Source organism: Pyxicephalus adspersus, chromosome 1 (assembly GCF_032062135.1).
Source record: "Pyxicephalus adspersus chromosome 1, UCB_Pads_2.0, whole genome shotgun sequence".
In the NCBI taxonomy this organism is placed as follows: domain Eukaryota; kingdom Metazoa; phylum Chordata; class Amphibia; order Anura; family Pyxicephalidae; genus Pyxicephalus; species Pyxicephalus adspersus.
In genome coordinates, this window is record NC_092858.1 from 146,272,906 (window position 1) to 146,294,442 (window position 21,537).

Sequence of the window (21,537 nt, forward strand, 5' to 3'; positions counted from 1 at the left end):
GCTGAAAAAAATTTCTGGGAAGAACACTGAAGGAGCCTTCCCTTACCAGGCAGGATGTTGCTGGGAGGTTGAGCTGCACAAGTTCCAGGACTGGATACACAGAAATACAAATATTTTGGCAAATAAATTTGGCTCCCTTGTAGGAATTTATTTTGTGCATTTAGCTGCTTGCCCAGACCCCAGCTTTTAAAGTACTTGGAATGTCCTTTATATATAAATCGTGTGTGGAGAAGATCTCATTTAATGTTTGATATCATTTTTGAAAAGAAATCCAATCAGCATATATTAGGTACCTGTGTCTAAATTTATATTTAAATTAGAAGAATATTGTGTTGCATTTAGTAAACACACATGTGGAATTATTATTTTAGTGATTACTTTGAAGCACACCCTGCACTAAAATACAAGGACTGTTTAGGAAGCAGGCCCCTATCCCCTCTCCTATTGCAAAATATAAATGAGTGCATTGCATTATTTCCACATGTAAAGGTATACGCTACATTGCCCATGCTTCCTAAATAAATGCCTGTTGTGCGTGTTGACTTTTGTTTCAGAAGCAAAGTGCACAGCAAAACATTTCTGTGTTGGTGGAGTGTTAGGCAGCCCATTCAAATAAATGGGCTGCTCGAAAACAACTTGTGATATCGGTGTAGACACATATAGAGCTTACTAATATATAAATATATACATACACACACACACACATACAATTATACACACACAATAATGTAAATACATACACACACCTTCTAGATTCTAATCACATACCTTGTGTTGTGGTTTCACCATCAGTACCAGCGAGGGGAACAACACCTTTGTCTACCTGCCAGAAACATTACACAAGAAAAAAAAAAAAAAAAAGATTAACATTATAGGTCAACTACTTCATCAACTAAAACAAAGCAAGGAGAAAGCAATTATCAAATAAATGTTATCAAAGATAAAATGTTATTATGTAATTGTAAAGAAATGTGGACATTTTGCAATCAAAACATTTTTCAGTTAGATAAATGATAAAATCTATCAATGATGTTAATCAGCAGTTATTATATTCAAATAGCAGAGAAAAAACAAAACAAAACATGCTTAGCATTAGCCAGATCAGTGTATGAAACTTTTGAATGATCCCTCCTAAATAAGCTTGCTATTTATAGTATTCCAGAAATGAAAGCATATAAAGCAGATCTCAGTGTTATCTCAGCTTGTCGCATCACAAGCTTTAATAATAGAAACCAGATGAGAGGGAGAGCAGATGACCAGTCCTTTCCCTGACCTTGAAATTCCAACATCCCCAGCACAAGAGCTGCAATGCTCATTCTTGGCAATGGAATGTCAGTAATTTTTTTTATTAATGCACCAACAGTGCTTTGGGAAGACCAGTAAATCAGAACACTAGTCTACCTTCCACAAATAGAGCCAGATTGGAAAACGGCACTTAAATTTGTAGAACAATCTTACTGAACCCATACAAAGAGGAAAAGCACATAAAACACATGCAAGGAACATCCCTTGGAGGAATGAAACCCAGGACCTCAATGATGCAAGGCAATAGTACTAAGGCTTCCCGGTCATTTTCAAATGAATGATGCAGCACTGCTTAGATGGGGATTGGGGGGGGCGCAACAATACGGAACTGTTCAGTTTGTGGCTCCCACGTCTGCCAGCAGCCGTGCTTGCATTTTTTCTAATGTACACAAATACAAAATAGGTACTCTAAACTGCTTCAGCACTTGTAGCTGCATTCAATGTGGATCAATTCATTCTCAGATCAGTGAAACATATTTACTACTGGTTAGGAATATGTAAGAACACCCAGAGCTTAGCCACAGGCTTTACTTTAAAATGACAAGCTTAGGGAACGTCTAAACAAAATACCACAATTAACTGACTGTCCTGCAGCTCGTACATAGTCATGTGCGGTTTATTCCATCTGAAAAAATGTTTTCCTAGTTTGTTGATACAAACACTAGGGATGCTTAATGAAATGCGGACAATCTGAGTTTTGTTTGCTTTGACCTCAAATAAAAACAAACTCTGTAGCTGTAAAGTTTGATTTTAAATACTAGAAAAAGGGCCATTTTCACTTTGCAGCTACAGAGTTTGACTCCATTTCTTGTAGGAGCTATTTACATGCCATTAAGCATTTCTGTTCAACACAACACATGGATAAACTGCTTTCCAAGCTCTTTCTTACCTTAATTCCCACCACAATGCCTTTATCCTTAATCACTTTGACAAAGTTGGTACCACAATCCCCCTGCTGGTACATGGTCTCATGGAAGAAGATGACTCCACCAATACACTTTTGCATGCGTTCATCGCCTTTGAAGAGGAGCTGACGGTACAGACGCCTATTCTCCTCTTTGTTCTCTACGCCAATGCCAGAAAAACGCTTGGCCATGCTCCCTAACAGAAGACATTTCAGTCATTAAATTATTGCAAAATTACTAGACAGGATAGTATTGCCAATAGCGAAGGCAACTCAATCACAAAAAATGTAAAACTGTGGCCTCCCATTAAAAACAAAATATGTTCTACAGCAGCGGTCGCCAACCTTGTTAGTCCCACATTGAGCAGTCAGGAGCCGGTTGTCAATCAAAGGGGAGGAGCCTCCCCCACAATGACATCATAACTCCACCCACTCTGCTATCACAGATCTACACCTGCGAGGGGAGAGTGGGCGGGTTGTATGGTAAAACACAGCCCGCCTACTTTACTGAGCCAGGGATTTGCACAGGGGACGTGGTCCGCGGCTCTGGCTGGTGCGTCACCCCAGGGGGTCCTTCTCCTGACCCTGCTTAGGGGTGCACTGACCAGGGCCACGGACCCCCAAAATGTTCTCGCCACCAGTTGGCAACCGCTGTTCTACAGCACTTTAAACTTAAAAAACGCTTGACCAGGTTCCAAGAGCATGTGCATAGAAGGCTGCAAATGCATTTAATTACTCTAAATACAATTTGAGGAATGTTTATTGGTAGATGGAGCTCTGTATATCTATGGAACTTTATGTCTAGGAACTAAAGGAGGAGAATTTCTTTAAAAGATTATATACTACATGTTAGGAATGTAAAAGCTAATTGAAAACAATCTGATTGTCATGTGTACATAGAGTTTAACATACAGTTCTCCATATCCAAACATTATGTGACTGAAAAATATACAAGTATAATTAGTGCATTCAAATGCGGAAGTATTAAGTCATATTAACAGCTACAGATAACTACTCCCATGTTTCACTGCCTCCTCCATCACTCACCTACGGATTCATCAGCGGCCAGGATACCCTTCCCTTCAGCCACAATCTGCTGAGCAATGTCAGCCAACTCCTTCTTCTGCTCCGTACTCAGTGCTGGATATTGGTGAGTCATTTTAAATTTTTCCTGAAAAAAAAAATAAAAAATATTTTTACATAAAATAAAAACAAAAATCTGTGGGTTCAGCATACATGCCCCCAAACATTGATCCAGATCCCCATATTTGAGAGACCTTGATGATGTGTACTATGCAGCGCTCAACCCAGAATTTTTTTTAAGCCGGGTGGGAAGAAATTTTAGGTGGGTGGCAGCCCCTATATTGTGACCAAACTTTTGTAATCACCCAAAAACAGCCGGATAAGTGCTGAAAAGTGCCAGGTGGTGCGCCCAGCTAAAAGTGCCTGGGGAGAACCCTGCTATGCTTAGTCCTACCCTGCCTAGGTTCTCCTACTACTCCCCCCACCTTCCACTTTAAGAGGGTGTTGTGTGTAATTTTCCTTTGTTTATTTATAATTTAATCATTGTACTTTTCATTGTATACTTTGCTGTTGTCTTTTTATCTTGCAATAATATGCAGCAGACGATGGAAAAAAAAAAATACAGCATTTCAGAAAAATAAATGTCATCCAGTTATGGTTTTAAGGTACTTTACCAAATTAGGAAATATTTGGGGCGGGGAGAAATAATGTATAATAAATAGGAAAAAAATAATAAATAAAAAATAAATATTATAGAGATAGAGGTCACCAAAAGTACATTTTCTCCTTTGGGTCACTGCAAACACCTTGAGATGCTTTTGCTTTAATCAAAGATAATATGCTTTAACGGTCCAGGGATTGAAGCCCTGGAGATGGGTAAAGAGATTACCGTCCAGCAAAGCTCTTTGTGATAATGCCAAACAGCACCCTCCAAGTCTCCTAGAAACCACAGCCAGAAAAACAAATGGGCTGCTTGGAAAGGAGCCAGCTTTTTATTCATGTTACTTCTGTGGTTTATATACAAAATATACATAAACAGGAATAGGAGACAAATTAAAATGCATATATTCCACAGGTGCTATACGGTGCTGTACTACAGATGCAGAATACGACTATAATGATTCCCTATGGATTTCTGGGTAAGTGCACCGTCTACCCGGCTACCATAGAAACCAACACAAGAAACCATTGTAAGGGGGAAATAAACAATCCGCACAGAGAATCCCTATGACTAGGCCAGCATAGAAAAATATGAGACAAGTGACCGATGAGAATATAGCAGAAAGTGAGATGTTTGCTTCATTTTCTCACCTGCATAAAAATACCAGCTAGATGCCAACTGGGTTAGTAGGAGGAACAGACATCTCTTTGTTTTATATTAGAATCAAATCATTCTGCAAAGACATACTGTGCTCTGTCCTTGGGCCAAATCCATCCCTCGCCTAGGTGACCTTCAATTGTCCTTCATCAACACCAGCCTGTTCCGTAAGTCTGCCCAGCCGATATACAGAAGATGGTGTTCTTCATTTAAAGACCTTTAATAATTGTAAGGCTGCATACATGTGCAATTTTTGTCGTTGGAAACGATCTTCCAATGGCAAAAAATGACAGATGAACGAACAAGAGCTGTACACACACAACGCAGTTCTGTTCCAGAGAGAGGGGGGGTGAACGAGCAAGCGGCACCCCGCTAGTCTCTCCTCCCTTGACTTGTTTAGCAATCGTTCATGGATCTGTCAAGACGGATCCATGACGTCATCAGGTAACCACTGTATACTTGTCAGATTCTCACCTGAGACCTATCGGCTGATAATCATCTGACGTGTATATATGCTTTATGGGTCCATTTTAGATGCACAATGCTACTTCCCCCACCTCTTAGATTGTAAGCCCATCAAGACAGGATCCTTCCCTCTTCCTGTGTCACTATCTGTATCTGTCTGTCATTTGCAACCCCTATTTATTGTACAGCGCTGCATAATATGTTGGCACTATATAAATACTGTTTATTAATAATAATATATAAGTAAGTGAATCAATCATTGGTTGACTATGGCTACTATGAGGGGTTCACATGGCTATTTATGTTTTAATTGGCTAAAATAAATTATTTTAAAGATGCTAAAACACAACAAGGTAAGCAGAACCACCCTTCCCCCAAACTCCCAGGAATAAAGTAGGGGGACCATGATGGTAATAATCCAAGCCATACAAGAAGCTGGGGTGCTTCACCTTAGGAGCCAATAAACTAATATAGAATTTTGGGTGAACTTGAACTGTAAGCATGCACACATTCACTTTTAATAATCCTTTCCATAAATGGAACAGGGACAGAAGCTAACAGATTTTATTAGATATAATGGGAGGAGATCCAAGAAAAAAAAAATAGAACTAAAACACTGCAAGGTGAAAAAAATGACATCAAGAAATTCTCACTCTGCAGTGGTGATATATTATGCTCCTAGAATCTGCAGGGATATTTATTGGAAGATGTCAAAGCATTAATTAAATGCAATTAACAGCAGATGAGAAATCAATGTATTTCCTTGCTGAGGCTGTTGCGATAGATAGAAAGATGGAGGGAGGGGAAGACACAGGGGAAATAAAAAAACATGGCGGTCAGTGATAATGAAAAGTAAATCTGTCAAATGGCCTGTTTTTTTTAATTCTGCACATCATCATCACCACCTTGTATTTACATAGCACCAACATATTATGCAGCGCTGTACTGAACAAACATAATTACCACTTTCTAGGGATTATCTGACATTTATAAAATAATAATTTCTGCCAATCTCTGGAAACACCAGCTAAATTATAGAAATCCTCCCAATGGTGCAGACTTATTGTAAGTGATCTCTCCCAGTACTGAAGGGACCATCATCCTCTCCCTGTACACTCCCTATTGCAGATAGCTGTTTTCATACAAAGGATGTGTAGCAGCCATCTTCCAAGCTCTAAGTATTACAATCACTTGATGAGAAGAAGCTGATGAATTACTAAAAAGCAATGTAAGTAGCTGCACATACACATAGATGACAGCTGATCATTGTCATACATACTGACCAGCACTTTATATAATAAAATATAAGAAGGAGTGATGCAGCAGGTAGAAGCACTCCTCCCTACAACAAACACGCTCCTGATGAGCTGGATCTGCACTCACCTGGACGTTAGGCTATACAATACAACCGATCTGCTCTCTGCAAGCTGATTCTGCTGCAGAGCTACGTGACTCCAGAGATCTAATACCCGGTTCTGGCCACGCCCCTCCCTGCTGATTTAATGCTGCTCCCCGGGCCTGCTGACGTCACAGCTGTCAGTGGTGGCCACGCCCCTCATCTTGGTGTTTTGTTTCTTGGTCCTGTTCATGGTGAAAGCAAGCAAATATAATGAGCAGCAAACATTACCTGCATCAATTTTTCAGCTGATGGATTATCTGTCATTAGCATGATGCTGTACTGTTTAGTGTGTCCTATTTTAACCCACTTATCTTTAGTAAGAAAAGCAAATTGCTAATATTATTATTATTATTATTATTAATAATAATAATAAACATTATTTATATAGCACCACCATATTACGCAGCGCTGTACAATAAATAGGGATTGCAAATGACAGGCGAATACAGACAGTGACACAGGAGAGCACCCTGCCCGGAAGAGTTTACAATTAGAGGTGGGGGAAGTAGCACACGATAGGAAGGGGATCTGTAGATCACATTGCGGTGTTAATTGAAATCAATGAGAATAATAATGATAATGTGAGGTATGGCGGAGAAAGTGCAGCCTCTAGCAGGGTCACCTGAGCTGATCTGTAGTTATGATCCAGGGTGAAAATAATGTTGCAAAGCTCTTTATGAGTTGTTCACCAGGATCACCAGGTTGATATGCCAGTAGATGATTAGCATGATAATATTTTTTTCTGCAAAAAGAGCTGCCATCAGAAACTTTCTGCCCAGGTTAGTGTTCCAGCATTACAAAAGTTAAGGTCTTTGGATCAGCAGGATAATGAAGTACCCCTTTCCTGACAAATATGTTTTCCAAGCTTTGACTATTGAGAGATGAAATCTAACATATGACTTTGGGACCTAAATATTAAAGCTAGGCACAATTTGCATATGTTCTTTAATAACCACAAAGGATAGGCATCTACCAAACTCCTTAGGCAAGCCCAGTTATTTGCCTATTAAGCAGTGATATCATCACATAGCCTGAGCAGGGTGCAATGTGGGAGGGGCCTAGCTGGTCCACCAAGGAGGCGGATACAAGACCAGTCACCCTGCACAAGGAGAGAGCAGACCTGATCGGTTTATATTTCAGGAAGCTGCTGCACAGACACAAAGTTTAACACTGGATTAGCGCACAAATCTACACAAAGCACAAGAATAAACAAACCTGTTGTGTGTACACAGTTTCTGTTCAGATTTATTAAGGTCTGCAGGCTCGGAGGGAAGGTTTTGATTGTTCCATCAAGAGGTGTATCATATCATATCACACCATCGAGAGGTGTATCATATTCTTGGGTCACCTGTGATATTAAAGCAGAATATTGGGCAATGGCCAATTTATAATAAACATTCAGAAGCAAGAAAGCCGGCAACCAACATGCATAATGCTCAACATGCTGGGTACATAAACAGGAGCAGACCGGTTGGGGGGATTACATCCCCTTTCATTTGCATTCATTGGTAAATTTGACATCATTTTGGTAGCTTGGCCTGGTATGTGAACTGGGCCACTAGGCTAGGGATGCTTGGCTTATCATTGACATTTGCAGGGTTCCTCTAGCATTGGTAATCATGAATATGTCCTACCCAGCTGTAACTTCAGCATCAGAAACAACATTTTATGTACAAAATTAGAGTGACAATTAATTTATTCCCTCTGCTGGTTTGTGTAAATTAAAAATTAAAATGTTGAGATTATGCACACTGAAGCACTGACTAAAAAAAAAGCCCAAGCCATTACCAGTTTAGTGATATGCCCTCAGAGGAGTCATTTGCAGAACCTTGAAATTACCTTCAGAGAGCCATCAAATGGATACTGTGTAAGCCAGTTCCTTGCATCCTCCTTCACTGACAAAGACAAGTATAGACCTTGAGGTCACCTTCAGGCCGGAAGAGCTGCTTTAACTCTTTCTAAACCACGGCAGTGCTGGTGCTCCCAGCATAATATTTTAAGTCACAATCACTGGAGGTAAAGCTTTAGACATTGTATTCTGGAATAATGTCCTGAAACATAGATTAATTATGTTTAAAGGGCGTGGGGACACACTATAGATGTTCTGCCCATCATCTTCCACCATAGCATACTGTATATGGATTTTTTTTTCCCTAGCTACACTATATGATCCTCAGGAAAATATATTTTTGCTTTATAGCTTAATGTAATTGAATGTTGTTTATTTTTAACAATATATTATGAAGTAGCACTTATTTTTAACTAGAAGGGCATTGGTGTTTATCGGAGCATGCCTATAGAGCAGCAAAAGATCAGTTAGCTTATCATTTATTTATTGGCTTGTCTTCTTTGCTATAAAAAGATAGCACACATCCTGGTCTCCTGCTGACATATGGATTGCACATTCTTTAATGGGCAAGCCAGGTCTTACTAACATTTGCTGTGCTTATAATTTACCATAAAAACGCAAGTAAAATTGGTGCATGGTTATCAAGGTCTCTATAACAATTTCTTTGAGGGTTTTCTGGGCTCTATCTTGCATATTTACATCACTGCAAATAAAGATTTTACTGTAAAACTTGCTGGCTGTGTGCCAGCATTCACCTCCTAAGTTTGAATACCTGCCAATGGCAGTAAAAGGAATTTGTGTACACAAAATGTTTGCTGCTTTTGTAAATCAGACTTCACAAAACAGCAAATAAACAATATTTTACAGATTCTATTAAAGCACCAATTGAGATTTTAGCTTAATTCAGATCTTATGTTGGTAAAAAAATACAGAGGGGGAATGTGCAATAGTACAGGCCATACATTCAGGAGTGACACATAATTTTACAGTTAACTTGGTAAGTACAAACACCATTTATCTTCATTGTGGCATTTGGTGTTCTCTACTTTCAAAGTGGCAAACATTATTTGGTGACAATGAGGTTGCAATCTTGCTTGAAGAAGGCTGTGATGGTAAAAAAAGCTGAGAAACTTTAGTATTTGCTAGGGATCATTCATAAAAATCATATCAGCTGATTAACATAGTAATCAGGAGATCACAGAAATGTCCTAAAAATGACAGTTGTCTCAGTCTGATACCTCTTGCTATTTACCAAAAAAAGCCATTTTGCTTAAGAAAAAATTTCTGTCCTACTCTTTAAAAAATACAGATATTTCAGTCTGATACCTCTTGCTATTTACCAAAAAATCTAGTTTGCTAAAAAAGAAAAATTCTGTCCTGCTCTAAAAAAAATACAGATATTTTAGTCTAATACCGCTTGCTATTTACCAAAAAAAAAGCCATTTGTCTGAAGAAAAAATTTCTGTCCTACCCCAAAAAATACAGATATTTCAGTCTGATACCTCTTGCTATTCACCAAAAAAAAAAAAGCAAGTTCGCTAAAGAAAAATTTCTGTCCTACTCTTTAAAAAATACTAATATTTCAGTCTGATACCTCTTGCTATTTACCAAAAAAAGCCATTTGTCTGAAGAAAAAATCTCTGTCCTACTCTAAAAAAAGTTATTTTAGTGTTTGATACCTGTTCCTATTTACCAAAGAAGACTGTTTGGTACAGTTAAATTTCTAACGATGGACTATATATACCCAGCTCTAGATGCCAGTTAGCAATGCGCTCCCCCCTCCTTCTCAGGGCCCACCGCCTCCTCTTCTTGCTGCGGCCAGTCAGTACTCCATTCACACTTCTAGGTGACATTGACGATGCACTACACCCAGCTCTCCATGACACTTACCAATGTGCTCTCCCTGGCGATAGCTGACCAGAGGCCACACACTGCTACTGCTCTCACTGACCCACGCTGCGTCTATGGTGCTCCATCTTTTTGCCTAATGTCACCGCGCTACTTCTCCACAACTTTATCGGTGGCATTCCTAACACGTCATCCAAATCATGATGCCAGCTAGCAATGTGTTCTCTTGCTGATTTGACGGCAGAGACTGATGCTAGTGGGTTGAGTTCACAGGTAGCGCCACCTTCTTAATCTCCGAATGTTTATGCTGCCTTCTGTACGCTGTCCATCACGCAAAAATCCTATTTGCCAGCTATCACTTTGCCTGCCATTTTCTGGAAAACCACAAGGTCTTTTGGAACGTTTGTATTCTCCCCATTGCCATTGTTCTCTTAACACTTACCTAGCAAATTTGGTGGTTCTAACATGTATAGGGGCTTTGCTATTAATGTTTAGTCGCCCCAGTGACTTTATTGGATTTCACGAAATCGGTTTGCCGAAATTTCGCAGACCCATCGGGAAGTTCGAGGAAATTTTCACAAGACTGTCAGAGGCCTTCTCGCTCATCCCTATTAAATACTGCTTTCAAACAAGATCTAACACAGGGCAATACTAGGAGCCATCATAAAGTTCTGTGCTACAATGATCTCTGCCCTAAATGCAAATAAAGGAGCATAATGACATACAAAGTTTTGAATAGAATATGGAAGTGTTGAACTGACTACTGCTACCGTTATTTTGGTATGTGGAGAACCTTTTACTAAAAAACTGAAGAGAAATCAGAAAACAGGAAAAATACAATTAAATATCCTAATTCACTTTATTATCAAACATGTACCAATTGATACCAAGTGATATCTTTTATAATCCTTTATTTGAGTATTTAAATAAATGCTGTAATTTTAAATTGTGGATTATGTGATTATTTTAGATACTAAAAAAGTCCCCTAAAAATGCATATGGTGTTTAATTGTGAAAAAATTGGGACACGGTACCACACTTATACTCCCCATTCAATGAATTATAGAAAAAAAAACAATACAAAACAGACCATTTTCCTATGTTGCTCTACATAACCCCTTATTTTATGTCCTGGGGACAATCTTTTCTCCAGACATCCAATAAAGAAATTTCTCAACAGAAAACCTGACAGGCATTCTAATTTGTTTATGTTGTATTCCAAACTAAAAAGTTTTGGCAATACATAAAATTTTTAACACAAACACAAGTGAGAAATAATTACAGCAGGTTTGAAGTTTCAGAGACGGTGGGTGGGTATGATGAAGAACAAACATTTTCTTCTCAGCCAGGCAAAAATACACAGGTATACAATTGATTTTTATTTTAAGTCACAAAAAAGTAAGACTAAATTCAAGACTAAAAAATAATTTTATATATGTAATATTTAGAGCACAAGTTTACAAACATTTCACAATATAAACAAATTTACAGCTTTACTTCTTTAAATGTGTAATACAATAAAAAGGTGCAGTTTCATACATTTTTCTTGCAGTATAAAATATGATGATCTATTTGAGGAATGCCATTATCTGCCTTAGTGTGTCGCATTGGTTTACAACATCCGGTACAGAAAGTAGAGCCTGCAGAAAAGACAAGAAAAAATTAAATCCGCTGTTAGAGGCCAACTTTATTAATATGCAACAAAAGACAGTCTTTTACAAAAGGAAATAAAATAGGGCAAGCTAGTTCTTATGACAGCATGATTGCTGAAGATATTAGCACTTTTCCTTTCAGAGCTGGGAAACAAAGTACTGAAATACAAAGCTTGCAGGGGACTGACTTATTAAAGTACATAATTAACCTAAAGGATTCACATTGTTTTTGTATTAAATTAATCTTTTAATATAATAGATATAGGTATAGAAAATATATTTACTCTAAATGATTTTTCAGCATTACCTCTCTTATTTTTTCAATTATGTCATCCAGCTTCTGAACTTCTTTTTCAGAATGAGCAAGATTTGCCGTCAGAATATCTTTCTGTAAAATTAAACAAAGATATTTAAAAACGTGTGTATGAAAGCAGGAAAATTGTATATCAAATTGGTACCCTAAAGAAAATATAGCAAAGACAACCTAGTAAAGCTTCCACATTGATAACTATCAAACAAACGGAAGGTTAGTCAGTAAATATGGGAAATAAATTTGTCTGAAGAACACAGCCACCAAAGGATTAAACAAAAAGTGTTTTTAATTTAAAAGGATTTTTTATCAGGTTATTCTTTGACTTTAAGAACCATGTTACAAATTTAAATATGTGACAAACAACCTTACCTTATCCCTTATTATAATCCCTGATATTCCAGTTCTTTGCTAGAAGTATTGATATATGTTGAGGGTACAGAAACAAAACAGGGGAATAAACAGTTGTGTTCAGATTAAGAGCAGTGTGTTTATAAACCGAATAATGCTCAAAATCTTTATAACTGCTTCTATTTCCATATATGTAAATAAAATGTGAATATTGCAAATTTTATTCTAAATCCAAACACTTATCAAATTTGCGTTAATCTATTACAGAAGGTGAAGGCAAAATTAGGCTGTTCAAAAAATAGCAGTGTGGAGTTAAATTAGCGAGATCACTCACTGTCCAGAAAAACAGCATAAATAGGTCTAACTGTATATAAAAGGCATCCTAAAGCAACGTGGAAATCCTCCTGGGATGGGTGATGTAATATCCCAGGAGGCATTAGGAATGTTAGATGAGCTCCTGCATGAGCAGGGGCAGGTGACAGTGGCTCCTGATGCTAAAATTAGTAGCAAGACAGGAAAGAGGCAGCTAAGTAGTAAATCTGTATTCACTGGGCTTGTGGTAACTCATTTTCATGAGGTGGGAAGGAAGTTCTGTATTAGGAAATTGTGTTGTAGAGGCAGAATTTTTTTGATCTTATAGGAAAGGTGGCTCTCTTTAGATTTCCAGTCTCGCACGCGCATAGGGAAATACCAGTAGCTATTGTGTTCTGGATACTGTAGCTACTTTTTTCATACAGTATCTTGCACAATTTTGAATTTGATTGTGACCCAAACAAGTAATTTGTCTGCAAGAAACTGTAAAAATTTAACCGAATACAATTAATACAATTGTATGGTATTCTGTCTTAAATAGCACATGAGCCTTTACTAAAATTGTATATGTGTAGAAAGAAGAAAAAATTGTACTTACATGTCTCATAAGTCTCTGGACAGCTTCAGACTTTGAATATTCCACATCACCAAGTTTTATACTCAAGGTAGTTAACTGGAGGAAAATAAAACATAAAGCTACTATTACCAAAGCATACATATTCAATCATACACTATATGATATACAGATACCCATTTGACAAAATAAAAATATATGAAAATAATTTGGATTTCATGCTTATAGTATAAAACATTGTTGTGTATTCCTTCTTCATTTACCTATTTATATTAAACATCAGATGATGGTACTTTAGTGAACAGGTCCATTGTAACTGGTCATTCTGAGGGTAGGAATCTTTTATTACAGATTCCTAAAAACAAATGCAATTTCACTCCAATGGTAACTATATATGTGCAGTGTGACATTGACAAAGGCAGGAGGTTGCTTACAGTGGATCTCCTGACTTGAGAGCAATGAGAAATACCAGAAAGATCAGAGCAACAGAAAAATGCAGAAAAAAAAGTAGAGCTTTAGCAGTGTTTGCCCTGCTACAAAAAAAAAAAAAAATATATATATATATATATATATATATATATATATATATATATATATAAAAATTAAATCTGAACATCTCCCTAGAAGTGAGAGAAACTTACAATGTCAAGCTTAAACTGAGCTCCCATTTCCTGGGACAGTGGTATGGCTCAAAAAGGGGAGCAATGACCTATTCTTGATTAGTTTTCATCTTCCCAGTAGAATTGCCTAAAACCCCAAGGTCTGCTGTGTTCCTCAGTTAATGTATTGAGAAACTATCTTGACATAAACATAAATATGGTTTAAATTTGTACAAAACATAGGTATGTTTTTAAATTTGTATCAATTTGAAATATTAAAAGATAGCATAAGCCACACAGCTACATACACATGTAAAATTATATGCATATTACACTATCAAAATTAAAAAAAGACTTTTGTTGTCAATCCACAAGAGGATATTCAGAACCCAACACAGTTCAAGCACATTAACAGATATATTTCTGTATTATTTAATTATTATCTTTCTTTGCCCTATCCTATACTTTAAATTGTTGGCCATCAAGTAAAAAATACTTTTTGATATGTATTTAGATATACAAGCAATAGTTTATTAATTTTAATCACTAGCTTTTGTTAACAAGTTGACAAAAAAAAAACAATATGTTATCAAGTTCTCACCTTATTTTTTACCCTCCAGGAAATACATGCAAACTTTACAAGTGCAGATTTTATAAACTCAAACCAGACTTACATCCTTATGCATCATCAGCTTCTCCTCCACCCAGTCTCTTGCTGTATCAGAAGGATTTTTGGCTAGCATTCTTTTCAGGACTTCTACTTCATTTTCCAGCTGCTTTATTGAAAGCTTTAATTTGGAGTTTTCCTGGACAAGATCCTATTGGAATAAAAAAAGAATGTGAAGAGTAAAACTGAGCACCCAAAATATACCTGAAAATACACTTGTTGACCATTACCCAGCCAAAAAATCCAGTAAAGGGTGCAGGACATGGGAGAATACCTATCCCTAGGCCTCAGCGGTCACCAACCAGTGGTCCGCAGCTCTGGCCAGAGCCGCGGAGTATGTCTCCCAAACGGATTGTAGGCTCAGAGCAGTGGGAAGATTGTATCTCTAGACATCATCACGTCACTCTGGGGGAAGTTTCTAACCCTTTGAGTGACAAAGGGCTCCACGTGCATGCGCGGTCCGGAGTCCATGCATTTAGTGGTCCGTAGGTCCGAATAGGTTGGCGACCACTGCTCTAGAGGATGCTGCATAAGAACCAATAAAAAGCCCAGAGAAGGGAGTAGATCTCACCATTTTGATCCCACAATATGGTCACATGTACATAAAGCGTCTGCAGAAGGACTCGCTGACAACCCTTAATCGCTGCTGTCATGAGTGGCAAGCGCTCATCCACTGAATGAATGAGAGCTCTTGCAAGGGTTAGGGGGCAAAGCTGCTGCTGGCTAGCCATTTGGCAGATACACCAATGTGGTAAGGCAGCCTATAGATTTATAACCTGTGTCACAGAAAAATTCAATTGTGCAAGCCAATATATTTCACAAGGCACAAATAATTTTTGCTCCATCTTTGTGGAAAGTGGACCTGGTAACACCTGCAGCATACTATGGAAAAATAAAAAACAGCAGGCATTAAATCACTAAAAAATACATTAGCAGCACTATTACCCACAGCTTCCAGGATTAACAAAAATTTACAAATGTTCTACAGCAGGGCAACCACCACCAAAGCTTATTATGACCACGAGTATGGTATTTTCTGAAATATCCCCAGTTTTATTTCTAGAAATTTATATAAACCTGAACAATGAACTTCTGTTGTATTTGCTCTGGTTATATTCCACTAAAAGTGTTTTTAAAAATGGATTTAAAATTATTATTAGATAAATACTAAAACTTCTGTACTGAAATCTCAAACCATGTTATCAGTTCTCCCTGTAGACGACAGATAAACTCTTACTTTCGTTGAGATAAAAGGAGTTATGTTGCCCTCCACAGATACAGTAGGTGAGTGAGCATCGTTACCCTAGGCAGGAAGTAATTTACTAACTGGATAGTCAGGGAAAAAGAAAACATGAATGCAACCACCACATTTAAGGATTGGTATGCCCCAATATATTACAATTATGTTACATTGTTGTAGTTTACCTCGCTCTCGTTCACTTTGGTAAGCTGCTGGAGTATCTTCTGTTCATGCTGATGGACCAGCTCCTGAAGCCCTCTGATATGCTGTGGGACAAGAAGACCTAATTAAAGTACAGACTTCATGTGGCTACTTCATGTTTGGCAGGACTGTCTGCTTAAAAGGGTCACAGTCACAGTCAGGGGCCAAAAATCCCCCACATCAATCTGTGTGAAAGTCACAAAGAAAACAATTTCTTCAAGTTATTGCTGCTAGAGATGGTTCTGAAAGCTTTGGAACAATGGGGTATAGTAAGTTGTTCACACATCACTTTTCCATTCTGTCCTGATTTTTGATAAATATTAACAGTGTTAAATACACCTGAGGCTTTTAAACCTAAGAACCAAATGGTTTTGGTATAAAACATTAAAAATGAAAAGGAATGTACTCCCCTTTTTTTAATGACTGTACATAGGTGAAATTGATACTTCCTATTGTACCTTTTCCATACAGACAGGTATCAAAAGATATAAAAGGACCTGGTGCTTGAGGATCCCATGCCATTAGACATGTAGCTGCTGAGAGGTGTATCAACAGCTATCACATTACCAGAAATTATGCAGCTTACAGTAGATACTTGTCATTAATACAAAACAAAAACATTATGGATTACCTTTATTAGTTAAAACCATACTGGATAAAAAATGGCTGATATTTACCTTTTCCTTACTGGTTAGTTTCTCATCAAGGGCAGAATTTCTTCTATTTAACTTGTCAACCTCTTCCTGCAAGTCACGGACATCAGATTTATGCTGGTATCTTTGATTCTGCAGCTCATCCTTCAAAGTGGAGCTTTAAGATATGATAAGAGGAAATTTCAGAAGCATGCCAGCTTACAAATTTTTTGTCTCTGGTTTACATTTTAGGATAATAGTCTGTTGGGCATGACAAGATACTAAAGGCAAGAACCGAGTGAAAGCTGCAAAGCAAATGCAGAAGAAAATCTTGAGACTGTCACCACAAAATATGTAAAGGCCCAACATTTTACTTACATGTCCATCTTTAGGTTTCTAATAAAATCTTGTTTGGTATCCATGGCATGTGAAGATGCATTGACCACGTCTGACACAACACTGCTCAGTTCATTTAACATGTCAGCCAAATTTACCGCTGGAGTACCTGGTAGTAAAGTGAATGTTACACAGGGCACAATATAGATAAATGTAGTCATGTATCATCCTTAATAAATAGGTACTAATAACCTTGAAATCCCATCTAAGTATACATGGTCTTAGTTCTTTTAACCCCCCTAGCGTTCTAATTCTGTCCGTCTTTCCATACAAAAAACGTTACATTTTTTTGCATGGAAATTTATTTTACATTGTAGGCCATTGTGTAATATAACTGTACAGTAGCATATATAAAGATTTATTTGTATTGGACTCAATACAGTTATTTTGTATTGAATCAATACAAAATTATTTAAATTTCCCGCTGCTACTCCAGCCTGCACCGACGTCACTGGGAAGCCCCCGGAGAACATCTCTGCACACGCCGGGAGAAGATGGTGCAGGGACCAGCAAGACAACGGGGGATGACAACGGAATAAGGTAAGTGGGTTTTTTTCATGTTTTAAGCGACCCGGAATGTGAAAATCCACCCAGAGTCACACTTGGAATTACTGATAGGGGGGTTAAGATACAATGCCTTGTTAGCATTACTATTTGGTATTGAATAAATTAACTTTCAGAATTCACCATACCTATCTTATTTTTTGATGCAGAAAAGGACTATATACAGTTTATTTTCAAAATCCATACCCCTTTTATAAATATTTAATAAAACTGTATCCATAAAACAAGTTGACATTATAAAATTTAACAGTTTATTGGAAACGCACTACCAGATGGTGAGGCCACTGGATGTACAACAGTGAAGGCACTGGTCTCACTCCGAATGCCTTCTGCTTTGGCATCTTCAGAATCTAGGAAGAAAAATTAACAAATAATTGTAAATGTATAAAACATGTAATGAGCAAATTCTCACACAACATTCTTGTTGCTAAACGACGTACAACAAAAGCTTTTGTAGCCCAGTTATGACTCTATTCAAGCAAACAGCCCTGCTACAGAAAAAAAAAAAAATTTATATAAAAAAAAATACATTTAAACATCTCCTCAGAAGTGAAAGAAACCTACAATGTCAAGCCTAAAGTTCCCATTTCCTGGGACAGTGGTATGGCTCAAAAAGGAGAGCAATGACCTATTTTTAATTAGTTTTAATCTTCCTAGTAGCATTGCTTAGAACCTCAAAGTGGTGTTTCTCAGTTAATGTATTGAAAAATTATCTTGACATATCCCCTTAAACTCTGTACCAGACCAGAAACTTTATGATCAAGGAATATGACTTAACGTTCAATGGTGGTGAATCAATTACTGTCATTTAAAATATATGCACCAGTAAGATTTAGCTGTAAGCAAGCCTGGTGAAAGCCATATTTTTCATATGCATATCACACACACACATATATATATATATATATATATATATATATATATATATATATATATTTATATATATATATATTTATATATATATATATATATCCACATATTTACACACACGCACATTTTATAGGATACAGTTTCAGTTTCTATAGTTAATCAACATATTATAACATTGACAAGCATGACAAATCCTATAGGAAAAAGGTTTTAATGGCTAACCTGTTGTGTTTAAGATTGTTGTCTGAATTGAATCTTCGGTAAAAGTGTTGGAAAGTGCGAGACTCCGGCCTGGCGTATGAAGTCCATAGTCATTTAATTTACCCTGCAAATTATAAACATTGAATATTAATGATGTCTCCTAATAGGACAACTGAATGAATAATGGCAACTATTAATCTGACCTATAAAAGCTTTAAAGAACATAAGAACTGTCCCTTGCACCTAACCATTAAAATAACCATTAACAATCAATTCAAGCCATCAACAATCTCTAACTCAAGGCAAGCATTGTTAAGAAAACATTGATGCCAACTACTGAAGTTTTACTATAAAATGATTAATCCAATTATTACATTAAAGCTGGCACCTAAAGTGACTGCATATGCTTTCATGTAAAATTGCCATGACCTTTACATTTTAAATTACAAATAACTAAACATAAAAGGGAATTACGTGTCAGAATTATTCTACTATACTCTTTATGCAATTTAACTCCACTTACCACTCCGAAATTAGGAAAAGATTAAAAATATATACACTATATACTGTATGATAAAAAGTAATGTATACTATGATTCTGAGTATTTCTTTTTTAAAACTGAAGTGCAGTTACATTAACCTATGGCATATAAGAGGTAGTCACAAATACACAGAAAATTAAAATAATAAAGCATATTTAATGCTAAATAAAGACTATGATTGGGACTTAAGCAGTTCCTGAGCCACACAGGAGATTTAAATAAAGGCTAGGATCACACAGAACGGTGCCTTTACCGTTTTGACATGCCAGGAACCATAGCGTACTAGTGACAATCGCTGTTTTCAGCTGTTCAATGTATAAAATAAACTAGCACTTCTGTGAGAGTGTTTGAGCGGTTGGTAAAGTGCAAGCTGTGGGGACCCACGCAGGATCACATAATTTACAGGCAGGCCTGACAGTGCAAAGTTTAGTTACATGACAATCTCCTTCTTCCCAACTAAATACCTTCACTTCTTTACATAATTATAAGCATTAGTCATATTTGACCCAATATTGCAGGAAATTTTTAGGTTTAATTGCTGCCCAAATACATAGCAAGGGAAGCAATGAAACAGTCAAAGATAAATAGAGAACTACTTGCCATACCTCTTTCTTGACACACTCTGTCAAATTTCTTATTACATCTAGAAGATGTGTCTTGATTTTTGAGACCTCTGAGAAAGAGTTAGATATTTCTTTGGCTGTTTTTTCTGTCATGTTCTGAGCTTCATACTCTTTATCTGCCAACTTCTGCTTCAGTTCACTTATGTTTTTCCTGCAAAAACATAAATTGTTAGATTTGGCAACTAGTATTTGATTTTTCTTGGATGGGGCAGGTTCAAATTTTAATGTTTCACACTGCATGATATTTTCATATGAACTTGTGTATGTTTTTTTACAGAAATAAGATAGATTTTGTATTAAAAGGAAAATAAATTGTGCACTTCCAGTTCCATTGTGTTCCAATGCAGTACCATTTATCATTATGATCAGATTTTTTCATGGGCTGCATGCAGAATTGAAAATAAGAACCTTTGAACATTGTTATTGACTATAATTAATAGGTTATGATAGGTTAATTGGCTCCCCCCCAAAATTTGACCTTAAACTGTATTTATGACATATAACTGAGGTAGGGACTTTAGATTATGAGCCCCTTTGGGGGACAGCTAGTGACATGGCTATGGACTTTGAACAGGGCTGCGTAATATGATGGCGCTATAAAAAAAATATTGTGTAATAATAATAATATTAATAATAATTATATTCTAATATATAACTATTGCTAGCCCTTGTGAATAAGATGTAGGGTCCTGAACCACACTAGCTCTAGCCTAAACTATGGATCACTGTATAGTAAATTTCTTTAGACACAGGCACATGTCCCTCTGAGGGGAGTATTTACTTTTACACTTTTCACCTCAATTATGGAAATAAATCAGCTTTGATTTTAGGATAAACGTATGTGAAAATGTGTGTAAAAAAAAACAGAATACCCTACTGGTGTTCTTTAAATACTAACATGATATATAATGCCATAGATGTTGACAGAATATAATGTTAGTTATAAACTCACTCTAGCACCTTGATGGTATCCTTCAGATTCTCGCATTGATAGTTCCGCTCTAGCAAATTCAAATGATGGGTTTTCAGCTGAGATTCGATCTCTGCCACCTGCTCCCGACAAATGTGATTCTCTTGTTCAAGAAACTAAAAACAAACAATTTGTTTTTCAGCACAAATAGTAGTGAAACTGAAAATACCGGTACTTAGTGCTTTACATCCTAGAGATCACTGTGATGAACTATTTAGGAAAACAAAAACTAATTTGGTTTACCATTGCAAAGTAGCAAGGAACACAGTGCCTTACCTCGAGGCTTTCTGTGTAAAACATTATTTGTGCACTTTGTTCCTTTTCTAGAGCCAGCAGCTGAGTCCGCAGGGCCTCCTTCTGGCTGGAAACCTCTGACAGTTTAAGTTCCAAGCTGAAATTGTAAGTAAAACACAATACCACATGAATGAATACTCAATGTTAATGATCACTGCATTTAAATATTCATATTAGGGTTTTTTTTGCTTTTAATTTACAGTCTAACTTTTCTGTACATAATGTCTAAATCTAAAAAAAAATAAAAAATAAACCATGTACATTAAATATGTAGTAAATATAAGAAGATATTTGCTGGTACATTGGCTGCTCCCATTTGTTCCACTCCCTGTTTCCTTCAGGGAACCAAGGCTTACAGTTTTTGGGAGCGGAGAGGTGTAAAAAATAGGTTCTTTGGTGGATGAAGTAAACAAACTAATGTCTTTTGA

At 36.9% G+C, this 21,537-nt stretch overlaps 2 protein-coding genes across 2 annotated transcripts in view; both read right to left on the reverse strand.

Moving 5' to 3' along the window:
• Positions 1–6,534, reverse strand: part of ALDOC (aldolase, fructose-bisphosphate C) — a 14,394-nt gene extending 7,860 nt beyond the window's left edge. The window contains exons 1-4 of the mRNA XM_072430151.1: positions 6,399–6,534; positions 3,257–3,380; positions 2,195–2,406; positions 769–823 (exon numbers count right to left, since the gene is read on the reverse strand). Coding sequence (XP_072286252.1) covers positions 769–823; positions 2,195–2,406; positions 3,257–3,368 — 379 coding nt within the window. The 5' untranslated portion in view covers positions 3,369–3,380; positions 6,399–6,534. The remainder of the gene's footprint in view (positions 1–768; positions 824–2,194; positions 2,407–3,256; positions 3,381–6,398) is intronic.
• A 4,475-nt stretch (positions 6,535–11,009) lies between these two features.
• The window catches only part of SPAG5 (sperm associated antigen 5), a gene marked incomplete in the record, with an annotated part of 33,333 nt that continues 22,805 nt past the window's right edge, over positions 11,010–21,537 (reverse strand). The window contains 12 exon segments of the mRNA XM_072430160.1: positions 11,010–11,751; positions 12,071–12,151; positions 13,335–13,409; positions 14,584–14,727; positions 16,002–16,082; positions 16,695–16,827; positions 17,028–17,154; positions 17,879–17,959; positions 18,702–18,804; positions 19,828–19,996; positions 20,798–20,931; positions 21,092–21,206. Coding sequence (XP_072286261.1) covers positions 11,680–11,751; positions 12,071–12,151; positions 13,335–13,409; positions 14,584–14,727; positions 16,002–16,082; positions 16,695–16,827; positions 17,028–17,154; positions 17,879–17,959; positions 18,702–18,804; positions 19,828–19,996; positions 20,798–20,931; positions 21,092–21,206 — 1,315 coding nt within the window.